Source organism: Meles meles, chromosome 10 (genome assembly GCF_922984935.1).
Source record: "Meles meles chromosome 10, mMelMel3.1 paternal haplotype, whole genome shotgun sequence".
NCBI classification, from domain to species: Eukaryota; Metazoa; Chordata; class Mammalia; order Carnivora; family Mustelidae; genus Meles; species Meles meles.
The window spans coordinates 13,789,113-13,804,225 of NC_060075.1; the positions used below are offsets into that span (position 1 = coordinate 13,789,113).

General features: G+C 37.9%; 1 protein-coding gene across 1 annotated transcript in view; it reads left to right on the plus strand.

The window, feature by feature from the left end:
• The window catches only part of BRAF (B-Raf proto-oncogene, serine/threonine kinase), a 180,923-nt gene extending 166,066 nt beyond the window's left edge, over nucleotides 1–14,857 (plus strand). Inside the window, exons 17-19 of the mRNA XM_046020461.1 lie at nucleotides 5,054–5,188; nucleotides 8,748–8,901; nucleotides 14,690–14,857. Coding sequence (XP_045876417.1) covers nucleotides 5,054–5,188; nucleotides 8,748–8,901; nucleotides 14,690–14,712 — 312 coding nt within the window. The 3' untranslated portion in view covers nucleotides 14,713–14,857. The remainder of the gene's footprint in view (nucleotides 1–5,053; nucleotides 5,189–8,747; nucleotides 8,902–14,689) is intronic.
• Nucleotides 14,858–15,113: the final 256 nt, after the last annotated feature.

Below are 15,113 nucleotides of genomic sequence, written 5' to 3' on the forward strand. Positions count from 1 at the left end.
ACTTCTTGGTCTGCTTTCCTCAAATGGCGCTTTCCGTGGGATTTCCTCTTGGGAATCAGTAACCCTTCAGTGAAGTAGTTCCAAGCTTTGCTCCATCTATCCCCCTTGATTTGATTCTTTTTCTTACTATGATCTCTGTGGCTCTCAGATTGGACTTCTTTGTGAAAATTTAGGAATATTCTTTTTTGTAGGAGATAGGACAACTGTGTCTTTACTGTGCACTGTAGGAGCCATTCCTGTACACGCTCCCCGCACCATAGTCTGAGATGGCGGCTTTTCCCAGCGAATTTAAAGCAGGACTCTGATTAAGCAGCTCGGTATAAAGAATGACCTTGAACTACTCATGGCCTGCATGACCTGGTCACTTTACCTCTTCTGGTGTCTTTTTTCTTTTTTTTTTTTTTTAATTCTATTTATTTATTTGACAGACAGAGATCTCAAGTAGGTAGAGAGGCAGGCAGAGAGAGAGGAGGAAGCAGGCTCCCCGCTGAGCAGAGAACTCGATGCGGAGCTCAATCCCAGGACCCTGGGATCGTGACCTGAGCCGAAGTCAGAGGATTTAACCCACTGAGCCACCCAGCCGCCCCTCTTTTTTCTTTTTAATAAAAATAAGAAATTCAACCAAAGAATTCCTTATCGGTATAAAAATCAGATTCTTTCCTCAAGCACATCTCTTAGCTCCTCAGGGGATGGCCATCTCTATGTTACTTTGCAGAATAACATTGGCTTTTGTTTTCCTTACTCTAGTGCTGAAGTCTGAGAAATTGCTGTCATTTATTCCCCTCTTGATCCTTCTCTTTCACTTGCTGATCACACTAATCACACTCTTCAATGCAGCTTCTCTAAGTTGGGATTAGTAATGCACTCATTTGAGCGAGGTGTATTGACACTCTGTCCTCTTTCTTTTCTTGGAGCAGAAGTGCTCTGTCATCTTAGAAAAAAATAACAGATAACTTCGGTCTTATTTTAAGTATATTTCAGTGACTGTTACTGTATAATAAACCACCCAAAGTGTAGTGGCTGAAGCAAATTATGAATCTGCAGATTGGGCTGCCTTCAGTAAGGAAGGTTTGTTTCTGTGTCACGTGGTATCACCTCGGGTACATTTGTTGGGTGTTAAAGGATCCACTTCCAAAATGACTCATTCACACATCCTACAAGGTGTCGTGCTAGCTGTCCACTGGAAGCTCAGTCAGGGCCAAGGGCTGGGGGCTTCAGTTCTTCTCCACCTGGGCCTTTCTGTGGGGAGTACTTTGTAGAAAGCATGGACTTGGTACAGCATGGTTGCTAGGTTCTTTATTTTTTATTTTTCCCCCTGGTGGCTGGGTTCTAAGCATAAGACCTCAGGAAACAAGAGATAGGAAATGATAAGTGTCTTATCAACACACAAGTTATTTTAATAAAAATTTTTCAGGGGCGCCTGCATTAATCATCTGCCTTCAGCTCAGGTCATAATCTCAGGGTCCTGGGATCCAGCTCCATACCAGGCTCCTGTTCACTGGGAGGCTTGCTTCTCCCTCTCCCACTTGTGTTCCCCCTGCTTGTGCTCCCTCTCTTGTTGTCTCTCTCTTTCAAATAAATAAATAAAATCTTTAAAAAAAAAAATTTTTTTTTTTTTCAAAACTACTGTATGCGAAGCACTGTGGAATATAGAGGGATACAAAGATGAATAAAGCACAGGCTGCTGTTAGTTGTTAGTCTGCTGAGGCAGCACAGGGTGATGAGCAGAGGCTGCTCCAGTCACACAGAGGAGTGAATGAAGGGGCAGAGATACCGGGAGGGCTGAGTGTGGTTTGAGAAGGAAGGTAGTCAGTCCCAGAATTTCAAATGGAACTACTGATTGTATTGTGTCTTAAACTGTGACACTTAAATCTTCTGTACATGAATTATCCAGGTAAGTCTTCCCTTCAAGTTTAAATAATTTTTAAGAATGTGATTTCCTTTGTATTATATTAACATTTCAAAATAAAGCCATTATGTCCTTTTCAGTGTATCCAGTGAAATCTAAAAGCCATTCTGACTTGATACCTACCATCACTTGCTTAAAAAATAGATTCATTAATTTTTGGAAGTTTTTCTCTTTGAAGAAACATTTTTAACATTTTTTTATGCTTTCAAGCCTTTTTCTTACTGGCCGTTCAAGTCACATCTTTGCAACAAAAATATGTATTTACATTTAGAGTTTGAAAAAATCTTTTCCTGTGACTTTAGTCTTTGAATATTAATTTTTAAAATTCTGAATTATACCGCTGTTAATAATTGTTAACATATAACTGATGAAAATGCAGGTGTTGATATGTAGAAACATAGAAGGAATATTTTACTGGAAATGTGTGTCTTAATGAACAGGGCTTTTCTTTTCAGTTCATTCATACATTTGTAGATAAATAGGCTTTTGCTAAATGAGGTAGGACTTAGCATCAGTTCCTTTCTTTGTTTTATTTATTTTTTAAGATTTTATTTACTTATTTGTCAGAGAGAGAGAAGGAGAGAGAGCGAGCGAGCACAGGCAGACAGAGTGGCAGGCGGAGGCAGAGGGAGAAGCAGGCTCCCTGCCGAGCAAGGAGCCCAATGTGGGACTCGATCCCAGGCCGCTAGGATCATGACCTGAGTCGAAGGCAGCCGCCCAACCAACTGAGCCATCCAGGCGTCCCTTTGTTTTATTTATTTATTTATTTTTTAAGATTTTATTTATTTGACAGAGATCACAAGCAGGCAGAGAGGCAGGCAGAGAGACAGGAGGAAGCAGGCTCCCCACAGATCAGAGAGCCCCATGTGGGGCTCGATCCCAGGACCCTGAGATCATGACCTGAGGCGAAGGCAAAGGCTTTAACCCACTGAGCCACCCAGGAACTCTTGTTCAAGTAGATACAAAGATGGAAAATTCAGGTGTTTGTTGTACTCATCTGCACAGATCAGTGATCCCCTAGACCACGCTCGGATTCAGCCTTCCAGTAAGTCTCAGAATGCCCTCCAGGTTGCTGGTACTTAGAGTTACTATTCATTACAGCAGCCAAGGGAAGAGGCACAAGGGCAGAATCCAGGAGAGTTCCACATGTGGAGGTCCTGGTTGTCTTCTCCCAGTGTCACTGTGGATAGCACTGGATTCTCCTGGTGGCAGTGTGTGACAACATGCAAGTATTGCCAGAGTTATCACCAGGGCTCGGGCTGAGTGAGTGTGGTTGACCACCTCTGTGGCTGACCTTAGTTTTAGCTGATACTGCTTGACTCAGCATCCCTTCTATAAATCAGTTCGATAGCATAGACCATCTGGCACAGCCTAAGGCCCCCAGGTAAACAGAAGGACTATTATCAGGCAGGACCTGCCAGAGGTTTAGGGATTACCTCCCACAAGGCAAAGGCAAAGGCCAGCCCTCTCTCTGGGCAAGATTAATTCTTTACCATTAATGTATCACTCCGTTAATTTGAACTAATTTCTGTAATGTGCCAAAAATTATATAATAATTTATCAGTAAATTTTACAATTAGCTGAAAGCAAAGAACTGGAAACCAGCTGTCTTGCAAAGGAATTTGTCACCCGTTCATTACAGCCTAGTTAAATACCAATATGTGAAAGTGTCCCATTGGTACCCCAGCAGTTTTACACCTTGGCGCAGTGTGTACTATTGTTAAATTTCATGTGGGTGAGAAGGTGAGCCTTTTATAAAGTAGGAGAAGGGTGATTCTGACAGGGGCAATGGGAAAGGAGGATAAGCTTTACACCTCCGCTTTAGTGAAGCTCGGGCAAATCAGCGTATAGTTCAACAACAGTTACTATGGCACCAAACAGGAAATAATGTAAAGTTAGGTTTTCAGACTTGAATGTTCCTAAAGTTTATAAGCTCTGCCCTGTCTGTAACGGGGGATCTCTTACTGGCTCTCTCCACCCAGCCTCTGGTCTGTGCATGTTTGACTTGTTCCCTCTAAGATCAAAATCCCTCTCTCTTTACAAAAGAGTCCCAAGACTCCTAAAGTCTGTCTCTCTCCATTCTCAGAAGAGCCAAAAATTAAGAAAATTAAGAAATCATAAAAAGGGGCGCCTGGGTGGCTCAGTGGTTTAAGCCGCTGCCTTCGGCTAAGGTCATGATCTCAGGGTCCTGGGAACAAGTCCCGCATCGGGCTCTCTGCTCAGTGGGAGCCTGCTTCCCCTCTCTCTCTGCCTGCCTCTCTGCCTACTTGTGATCTCTCTCTGTCAAATAAATAAATAAAATTTAAAAAAAAATCATAAAAAGTGTATCTCTCTGCACCCAGAGAAGACAAGCCTTTTTACTTTATGAAAGAGAAAATTTAATTCCCAAGTGGTTTACCTTCTTTTTTTTTCAGAGGAGGCTCTGTTTCTCAGACCTATATAACTAAATGCCCCATTTCTTCCATGCCCTGAACAAACAAATTTAAAATGCAGATGCTGGGCGCCTGGGTGGCTTAGTGGGTTAAAGCCTCTGCCTTTGGCTCAGGTCATGATCCCAGGGTCCTGGGATCGAGCCCCACATCGGGCTCTCTGCTCAGCTGGAAGCCTGCTTCCTCCTCTCTCTCTCTCTCTCTCTCTGCCTGCTTCTCTGCCTACTTGTGATCTCTATCTGTCAAATAAATAAAATCTTTAAAAATAAAATGCAGATGCCAAAACAACTGCGAAAAGGTTAACTTTTTTGGTTCCTGCTACACATATATAAAGGGCTTAGTGTGATGCCCAGCAAGTACTCAGTAAATTACTTTTTAAGTAGAAAAAGAGGTACAATCCAATGTGTCTCATGATTACCCTGGCAATGGAAAATGGATTGCGTGAGGAGAGGCTGGAAGCCTGGGGAGCAATTAGGAGACCTTTACAATACTCCACAGGTCTGGAAGATTTCAGCTTACAGCCCATTAAGTATTGGTTCCCCCCGATATGATACATAGGAATCAGAATACTGACATTGTGTTTCTTAACTTTTTTTGACATACAGTGTAATGCAGAAAAATACCCATAAATGCACACAGCTTGTTGAATTATCAATGTTTATGTGTTTTTCGGCTTATCAATAAGGTTGTATATTTGGTTTTTTTCTCTTCCCAGATTATTTTTATGGTTGGACGAGGATATCTTTCTCCAGATCTCAGTAAGGTACGGAGTAACTGTCCAAAAGCCATGAAGAGATTGATGGCAGAGTGCCTAAAAAAGAAAAGAGATGAGAGGCCACTCTTTCCCCAAGTAAGAAGCAGCTTTATGTGTTACTTAAGAGACAGACTAATACTCAGATGCAGATTTTTAAATAGTTTCTAGAGGACACAGTTTGTACTTTGTGGATTTGGATTTCATGTGATTATGTGCAGGCAGCAGATAAGTAATCACATAAAGATAATTATATAAAGGTTGTATGGTAGGATATCTAAAAACTCAGAACAAAATATTCAAAAAGACTTTGCTTTTGTCTAGCCATTCTCAGACTTTTTGGTCTCATGCCCTTTTATACACTTAAAAGTTATTGAAGGCCCCCAAAGAGCTTTTGTTTTATTTAAGTAATAATTGCCATTTTAGAAATTAAAACTAAGTTATAAAAATACTTATTAGTTTATTTAAACATAATAAAATCATTACATGTTAACTTTTTTTAAAAAGAACAGTATTTTCCCAGATAACAGAATTAGTGAAAAGAATGGCATTGTTTTACATTTTTTGCAAATCTCTGCAAAAAGAAGACATCTGGATTCTCTGCATTCATTATGTTGCAGTGCAATATTTTACATCATTTAGCCTCTGAAAACTCCACTTAACACTTGTAGAATACTGACCATAAAAAAGGCAAATAATACCTTAGTGTTACTATGAAAATAGTTTTTCCACAGACTACACTTTGAGAACTGCTGCCTTAATTCTTCCTGGTGGTAAAACAAACAAATTCCAAGCGTCCCTTTAATACCAGGTCTTTTGGAGGAGCCAAACAGATCTTTATATTTTCTATAAAAAGAAAGGGCACCTGTTGGTACTGTCTGCCTTTCTCTGATTATTGGAAAATTACCATTGCTTTTTATCTTTTCATGGTATAATGCCAAAGCCCTTAAGTTAACAATCTTTCATAAGCCTCAGGAACTGAAACTAAATATCTGAACAAGCTTAGAAAGTTTGGATTCTGTAGATATTGTAATAGAAATTCAATTTTTTATAACGCTCATGAAGTTGTGGAGAGCTCTACATAAGTGGATCTTGATGAATTAGTACAGCTTTCAGGTGGGAAGAGCTGCCTCTGGTAATTACTCAGCTCCCATAATTACTGAGTTGGTCTTTTGTGGACCTTATTAATGCCTTTGAATACCCCCTCCGAGCTGGCTCTTTTATACAGAAGTCACTGCTACAGGAATGAGTGAATCTTTTATTCCTGTCTGAAGAATTAAAGATAGAATTTATAATTTTAACAAGTCTCTCATAGGCTTTTTCAGGGTGGGTAGATACATGTTTTACATATTGGAATTCTAAGTTACTACTTCTTTGAGGAAGAGTAGTTTTTTTTTTAACCCAGAAAACCACTGGCTTAAAACTATCGAAGGAAAAGGACAGGTAGTGTTGGCCAATATTAGCAGGACCCTGTACCACGTTCTCTTCTTTATAGTCCAGGTACTAGAGTTTCCTGTTTAACCTGCTTGATGTACATTAATAATGCAAGTTATATCCATAGGCCCACTTTTTTTTTTTAAGATTTTATTTTTTTAAGTAATCTCTACACCCAACGTAGGGCTCAGACTTAGAACCCCGAGATAAGATTTGCATACTCTACCAACTGAGCCAGCCAGATGCCCCGATAAGCCCACTTTTTAAGTGGTATCAAAGGGGTTAAAATGTTCATATTTCTAAATGTATGTAACATTTTATTCCTTGCATGGTATCAGAAAATGAAATGCATATCTGCATTTTTGAGATTATTGAAGGCTACTCCTTTTAAGTATTATTTTTAATTTTTCATTATAAAATCTCTTTTTCACACTGTATACACATTTCACATGCTAAACACAAATTTCAGATGGCTAAAGATTTATATGTAAAAAACTAAACTGAAAAATAGGAAGTCATTTTTATAACTTTGAGGTAAGAAAGGCTTTCCTAATAAGCAGAGACTAAATCCAGAAGTAATAAAGGAAAAGATAGTAAGTGTGACTACATTAAAAGTTTTTAAACTTCTGTATAATAAAAATAATATTGTAAGGTAAACACGAAAAATAATTGCAGCATGTATAACAAAATATAAATATTGATATTATCCAAAGACCTCCTACAAATCAATAAGTAAAAAATAATAATAGAAAATGAGCAAAGGATATGACCTGGTGATTCACAAAGAAATATAAATGCTGAATAAATTTAGGATGTTTAAAGCTCTGTGACAGTCTGTAAAATGTATAGTAACAGTGAAATACATTTTTATTTTCTCTCTCAGATTGGCAATATCCAGCATTGGGAACAGTGTTGGGAAGTAAGGAAGAGCCCTCCTTATAAATTTTTTAACAGTGTTGTTGGGCATGTAAATTAGTTTGGCCTTTAAGGACTTGGTAGAATTCATAAACTTGAAATATATATACTTTTTGCTCTGGCAATTCCACTCCTAAAAATGTATGCTATAGAATCTGCTTCCACAAGTGCTCAGATATATATATTAAAAAAAAAAAAAAGACTTACCATAATAGGAAAAATTAAAGATACAGAGATCAGGGTAGCTATCTAGATGGCATGGATGTTAGTGAGGGGAAGGAAAAGCAATGCAGAAAAATATGTGTAGTATGATACCACTTTAAATGGTGACGAGGGTGGGGATGGGCTCTGTTTTCATATGTGCATGTTTATGCATAGGAAAGGTCCAGAAGAAAGTATAGACTCTTTAACAGTGGTTACCCCTGGAAGGTAGGACTTAAACTTTTTCTGTATTATTTGAATTTTTATTTGTGTGTTATGCTTGTAATTTAAAATGTTTTGTAACATTGCTTCTTTGCCTTATACTAATCATACAGATTACAGTTTAACTGTTTAAAAAGTTTTCATAGCTCAGAAAAATAATAATAGTAATGGCTGCTAAAGTTGTATTGAGTACTTAATATATGCCCGGCATTGTGCCAAGCCTTTTACATGTATGTCTTATGATTGTGAATGTCCATTATCATACTGTCTGCCTTCAAGAGTCATAACCCATTTCTCTGTACCTTACACTATGCAGTTTCTACATTTTGTGTACTGGTGTCTCTTTGTAGTTTGCCTGTCTTCTCCACTCTTGAATTGTCACCTGTCACTTCTCACTCCTGTGTCACTAGCAGCCTGGGTCATTGGGGTCCTACTTTTAATCATGTATGTGGAAGACGTTTCCCATTACTAAGGTTCTTAAAGAATGAGTTGCTCTGATGATTCTGTGTGAAGTCATTAGTGCTTAACTGATAGACACTCCATCTTCTTCCCCAAAAGGACTATGGTCTGTGAGAGGCATATCATTGGTTTAAAATTTTTTATCATTTATTGTTCCAAGGCTGGCAAATGATCTCAAATGTAAACAAAAGCTAACTATAGGTTACTTTCCCCATTCATTTTACAGAGATTAAAGCTCTGAGAGTTTGATCATTTCCTTTGTAAGGAAAAAATACCAGTTTATTCAGTATGTTTTTAGACATTTAGGATAATACCAAAGTGTAAGATTTCAGGTGCTTTCTTATAAAGTATGATGAGAATTTTAAAAATTAATACCACCTAGATTTTCATTCTACTTTCTTTTTCTTTTTTTTTTTCTTTTTTTCAGATTCTCGCCTCTATTGAGCTGCTGGCCCGCTCATTGCCAAAAATTCACCGCAGTGCATCAGAACCCTCCTTGAATCGGGCTGGCTTCCAAACAGAAGATTTTAGTCTATATGCTTGTGCTTCTCCAAAAACACCCATCCAGGCAGGGGGATATGGTGCGTTTCCTGTCCACTGAAAGAAATTAAATGAGTGTGCCAGTAGAGGGGAGTAGGGACCAAGGAAGTGAAAATATGTTTGCTTATATATTTGCTAAATTGAATAAGATCTTTTTTTTTTAAAAAAAGATGAACCAGAGAATGTAGGTTTTTAAAAACTAGATAAAATTATTTCTCAATCTAAAATGTAAACTTAGCATATGATTTTTAACATCCATGCATTTTATAAAATGCACAGACATTGCTAAACATTTGCAGTGCCTCTTGCAGAGGGCTTCCTTCCTGTTCCAGATTTGTTTACTGGCTTATTCTAATTTTTAAACTTCATTTAAACTTTTCTCATGCACCTTTTGTTACTAGCTATCACATGTCCATCAGGGACTCCCAGGAGCAGCACATCCCCGTGCATGGACTTGCAGGTGGAAGGTGACAGTAGATTAGCCTGTGTAGGCAAGGCAAGCCAAACAGATCTAATTTAAGAAGTCACGTGGGTTGAATAAGTCACTTTTATTCTAAATATTTTTTCTGTAACTATTTTGTACTATAATTTGGAATATATGGGTGTCCTTTATTCCCTCAAAGCAATAGACTGACTTTCTTTTTATAAGCTGTGGGTGCAGGTAACCAAAGGTATTGCTGAGGAGTGGCATGTTTGACATGAGTGATAACGTTGAACTTGAGGTTTTTAGTGGGTAAGTGTTAAAAACCGAAGTTCCTTGTAAATAACACTTCCCCACATATCAAGGATGTCTTACAGACATAGAAGTTGAATTTCTTACAAATGCATTATTTCCTCCTCCCCTACAAAAGCTTCACAGAATTCTGTGAGAAGTTTTGGCTTTGTTTGTTTAGATATCTTTAGTTGCCAAACAACCAGGTAATGGACTTCTTAAAAATCATTATTACTTTAGATTATACTTACCTCTCATGATGCCTCTTTTAACAATCATGTTATCCATGTGTCATAAAATTTCTGTGCTCCTTCTGTTCCTTGCCCAGCAAGGTTCTTATTAGGAGTGAAGGCTAATTTTCTTTTTTCTTTTTTCTTTTTTTTTTCTTTTCTGGTTTTGTTTTTGATCTTGTAGCCCACAGTATGAAATATTTGGTCGTGCTTTCTGATACTTAAATTTTCTTGTGTAGAAGATGATTGTACTGTGGCAGTCAGTGTGTTCTTACTGTGAGCCAGAATCTTACTGGGGATCAGAAATGAAAGAAACAGTTCAGTGCCATCTCGTCAAAGAAATGACCATCTCCACGTCAAAGGTGGTAGCAAGAGCCAGCCTTGTAGATACATTTTCACTCAGTTTGGAACTGTGGTGATTTTTAAATGTAACTGACAGTTTGGGGTTATTCAGGCACACAGACATCTGTGTAAAAACCATCCTTAGAAGCCAATAAAGAAGAAAATTGGGAAGACCTTAATGATAATTTAGTTTTTAAGGGCCATAGGTAAATTTCTGAAATACTTGATTAATTGGAATGGATGAGATTTCATCCAGGAAAACTTCTCAGTAGGAAGCATGACATACCTTTTGCCCCTCGTTTGAGTAGTTTGAAGTAAGTAATGCCATTCATGTTCTTCAAAATTGATTCGCGCCTTTCAATTAGGCAAGAGTAATGGAAAAGAACCCGTCTCGCATTTTCAAAAATAAGAATGAGAAAGGCATGAAAGAATGGAACATACTGGAAAACATTAAAGTGATGGATTTCCAAATCCTCTAGTGATATTAAAGATAGGATTATTAGTAATTACTAAATGGGGTTTTATTTATCACGAACTGATAGCAAGCATGTAGCTAACAGAGTTCTTACATCGGTCTGTGGAATGCCGAAAGGTTTGGACATTTTAAGGCACAACAGTCAGAGGATCTTTTTCTTGATACAGCTCTTCTGTAGTTCCCCAGTGTACTTGTTTCACTCAGATTGTCCTTTCTGGACTTACTCCCCTTTTGCACCCCCCCCAACTCCCCACACTGACCACTGGCCAGCCCCCCACTATCTGCATTTGACTCCTTTCCTTCTCCTTTGCCGGAGGGCATTGCTGAGCTCTTAGAACTGCTCAGAAAGTCATTTATGCCATCTCACATGTTCCAGTGTGCCTCCAGAGGATCACCTAGTAGTTTTCTGGCCAAACTGGGCCCACTGGAAGGTTGGTGGAAGAACACGAACAGTCTGGCAGGGCGAGATGTTTAGGTAGCGCGGATGCGGAGAAGTAGGGAACATTAGAAGACGTATGGTAGTCTCCCTTTCTGTTGTTTTTTTATACTGCATTTTAGATATATTCTTCAAAGAAAGAAAAACATTTTCTAACTGTATGTAGAGTTAACCTCTCTAACTAGATAATTAAAACAGAAGGACGTTCATTCTCTTGTGACTGACCGCTTTTACTCCTAAAACGTCAGCCCCCAGATATTTTTATTAAAGTTGATTTCCTTTTTCAGCAGGAACCGTTTTTGTAAAATTTGTTTTACATTTTAGAATTTTTACTGGTCAGTGATGAGGACTACGATTTTTCTTCTTGATTTTAAGTAGTTCGGAATCACAGCATTTAATCAAATGCTTTAGGTTTTTTATTTTCAGATATTAAATATTGTACTAGTCATTGACATACTAAAACATTAGTTAACTTTTCCTCTTTAAATAGTGACCATTTAACACAGCCAGCTTAAATGGCTGTCTCAAGTGAGTCCCTCAATTTAAGGAAATGAGCTGCTTTTTTTAATATTATGAAATGGGCACTTCATGACTAAAACATTTTGTTAGTTACAGTCTTATCAGATTGAGAATTATTAAGCATTTCTAGAGCACTTTTTAAATTTTACTCAATATTTCATCTCTCCTATGGTAATTTCTCTTAAGAATTTGACAAATCCAGTGTGTCTGTGCCAGAATGTTTATCATACTTTTGAAACTTCCTGAAAGGACACCACAAAGAAAGAATGAGACTTACTCTGGTTTCAAATGACTGCCTCCCACATCTAAAATGGTGGTTGATTTCTGTGCAAATCGATTTTTTGTAGCATATTTTAATCTTTAAGAAGTATATAGCAAATTATATGTATCAACAGCCACTGAAATACATTCAATTTGGGAATAAAAGATAATAATGTAGTATTTTAAAACTAGTTAATAAAATCCTTAGCTTTCAAATAAACAGATCTTGATATTTGAGGTATCTGAAATCACAGGTCCTTCCCACATATCCTCTACCTTAATCTTAAATAAAGTCAAATGAAAAATAGAACTTAGGTTATTCTCAACGAGGCAAGTGAAAAAAAAAAGTTTCATTTTGGCCTTTGATTTTTTTCAGGCAATAATTAAATTAATAATACCGAGATTTCCAAAGTCATGTAGTATTCTGGATGTTCCACCTCAAATAATTCTTACCTCAAATAAAATTGGATAGGAGGTAGCATGATAATAGATAATTTTCAGATATGCAAGAAGGAATATGTTTTTTCCCCAAAAGCAGATCCATTACCTGTTATCCCCATCTTTACTTAAATTTCTCCATGATTTCAGGGACATATATAGAAAGAGTTTAATTTTATTGATCTATAAACTTTTGAGTTCTTTTTGTCTTTTTTTATTCCTGGACCTTCAGTCTCTTTAGGAAATAACTGCTTTCCTTTAGAAGCAGTAGACAATAGTAGGGTGATCTTCAGGGTTGGCTTTATTGGTGTCTGATTTGGGGTTTCTTGGTAAGAGTTTATACTTTGGGAGGTTGTTTTGTGATTTTTTTTTAAGGCTAACATTTAAGTTTATAGAGTAGAACACTACAACAAGGTGAGGAGTGTCTAATTATCATAACTAGTGAGGAACATCTGAAGATTTTTTAAAGTTATTTTTTCGTGTGGCATATAAGATTTAACTTAGAATTTTATCACTTTTGATATTCTCAGTTAATAGATTATGAAGATTTTGATATTCTCATTCAACAGAATAGCCATTTTTTAAAATAAAGATTTCTCAGTAAATCCTATTTTCACATTGGCTTCCTTTAATGAGATTTAGATTCTGCGAGATTCAGTGACTGCTAATTAGAATGCTGAAAATTGCTCTAAAGAAATGTATTGAAATAGTGGAAAAAATAGCAACCTTCAAACCATAAGCAAAGGTAGTATAAATGTTTATAGATTTCTAGAGTCTTTGCTAACATAATAGCTTTCTGTGGTTTTGTGCTTCATGTTTGGCTCTCTGAGGTCTTAGTAATGTGGCTATTTTTTTTCCATCAATGCCATACTCCCTTCACAGTCTTTTTAATTTTTAAATATGAGAATAATTCTTTTGCCCTTCTTTGATCTTTTGACTCACAATACCATGGTTCCTTGCTTAGTAGAAGGAATACTTTAGATAGAAAGAGATAGTATCACTATCTGCAGTCCAGTTAGTAATAATATCCGGAATGGGAAAACAAATGGGTAATTATTGAAAATTATTTAGGGATGTATTCATTGTTGAGGACCCCCACCCCTGAACTTGCATTTTATTTTATTTTATTTTATTTTTTTTTTAAAGATTTTATTTATTTATTTGACAGAGAGAGAGATCACAAGTAGGCAGAGAGGCAGGCAGAGAGAGAGGAGGAAGCAGGCTCCCTGCAGAGCAGAGAGCCCGATGCGGGGCTCGATCCCAGGACTCTGGGATCATGACCGGAGCCGAAGGCAGAGGCTTTAACCAACTGAGCCACCCAGGCGCCCCTGAACTTGCATTTTAACAGTGCCTTTTTCTAGCTGTGAGATAACAGGCAAATTACCTCACCATTCTAAACTCCCAGCTTGCTCCTCCATAAATTAAGAAAAGTAATAGTACCTGCCTTACAGTTACTGTGAGGCTTAGACGGAAACATATATAAAGCACTCAGTGAGGCATCTGGCGCGTAGCAGGCATTCAGATAGTCACTAATATTATCAGCCTGCGATCTGAGGGTTCTGTCAGCCCGTCATTAGTAATCTGTTTGTTGGGACACACCAGTGTCCTCTAGGAGTCAGTTGGACTCTACTGGCAGAGTGGACAGGTCACTCCTAGATGAAAGAGTCTGTTCGTGTCAGTGACTGGACCCACATCACAGGCTCTTATTACGGAAAATGAATGTTAAGGCGGCTACATTCTGATAGTTGTAGGTTACTAGCCAACCCCCAGAAATCAGCTAGAGTGCATGTAAGGGGAGGAGCCAGCCTATAGTCACAAATAGAAGGTATGAACAAAATGCTGGGTGAAACATAATGGCACAAAGCCCTCAAATTCAGGAAAGTTCAACGACACATACCCCCATGTAATTGTTTGGTGGTTTGAAAGGGGAAGTGAACTAGAAAATGGATAGTCTGGATTTTCTTTCCTTCAATCAAATGCGTGATGTGGACAAATCATTTGACCTCTTAATTTTATCTTCTGCAAATAGGGGATAATTCCTGCTTCTTCCTTTCTATTAGTGGCATTATAATAACGGAAATGAGTTGATAACTGGGGGTTAAGTATTCAAATCAACCTTACTATTTTACAATCTGTTTTTGAGAAATTTTATTCATTGGAATGGTTTTCAGCATAGCATGTAAAATCCAACTGGGAAATTACCTGCAGACTCGGTATTTAATTGATAGAACTGAAGCATATTCTACATATTATCAAGTATGTATTTCAGCCATTTTTGCTTTTAAATTAGTGATGGTGTCACTAGATTTGTAATGATAGCGAGTCACCTTTCAGTGAGGTTTCAGTGAGGCTTGTCTAGGTCTCTAGGTTATTTGAGATAACTTTTTTAAAATTAGCTCTTGTCCTCCCTCTACAGGAGAATTTGCAGCCTTCAAGTAGCCACACCACCATGGCAACATCTACTCTTATTTCTTAAGTCTTGTGTTCGTACAATTTGTTAACATCAAAACACAGTTCTGTTCCTCAAATCTTTTTTTAAAGATACAGAATTTTCAATGCATAAGCTGGTGTGGAACAGAATGGAATTTCCCATCCACCAAAAGAGGGAAGAATGTTTTAGGAACCAGAATTCTCTGCTGCCAGTGTTTCTTCTTCGACACAAATACCACGTGCATACAAGTCTGCCCACTCCCAGGAAGGAAGAGGAGAGAGCCTGAGTTCTGACCTTTTGATGGTCAGGCATGATGGAAAGAAACTGCTGCTACAGCTTGGGAGATTGGCTGTGGAGAGCCTGCCAGTCAGCTCTGCCCTTCTAACCGCCAGATCAGTGTGCGGCTGGT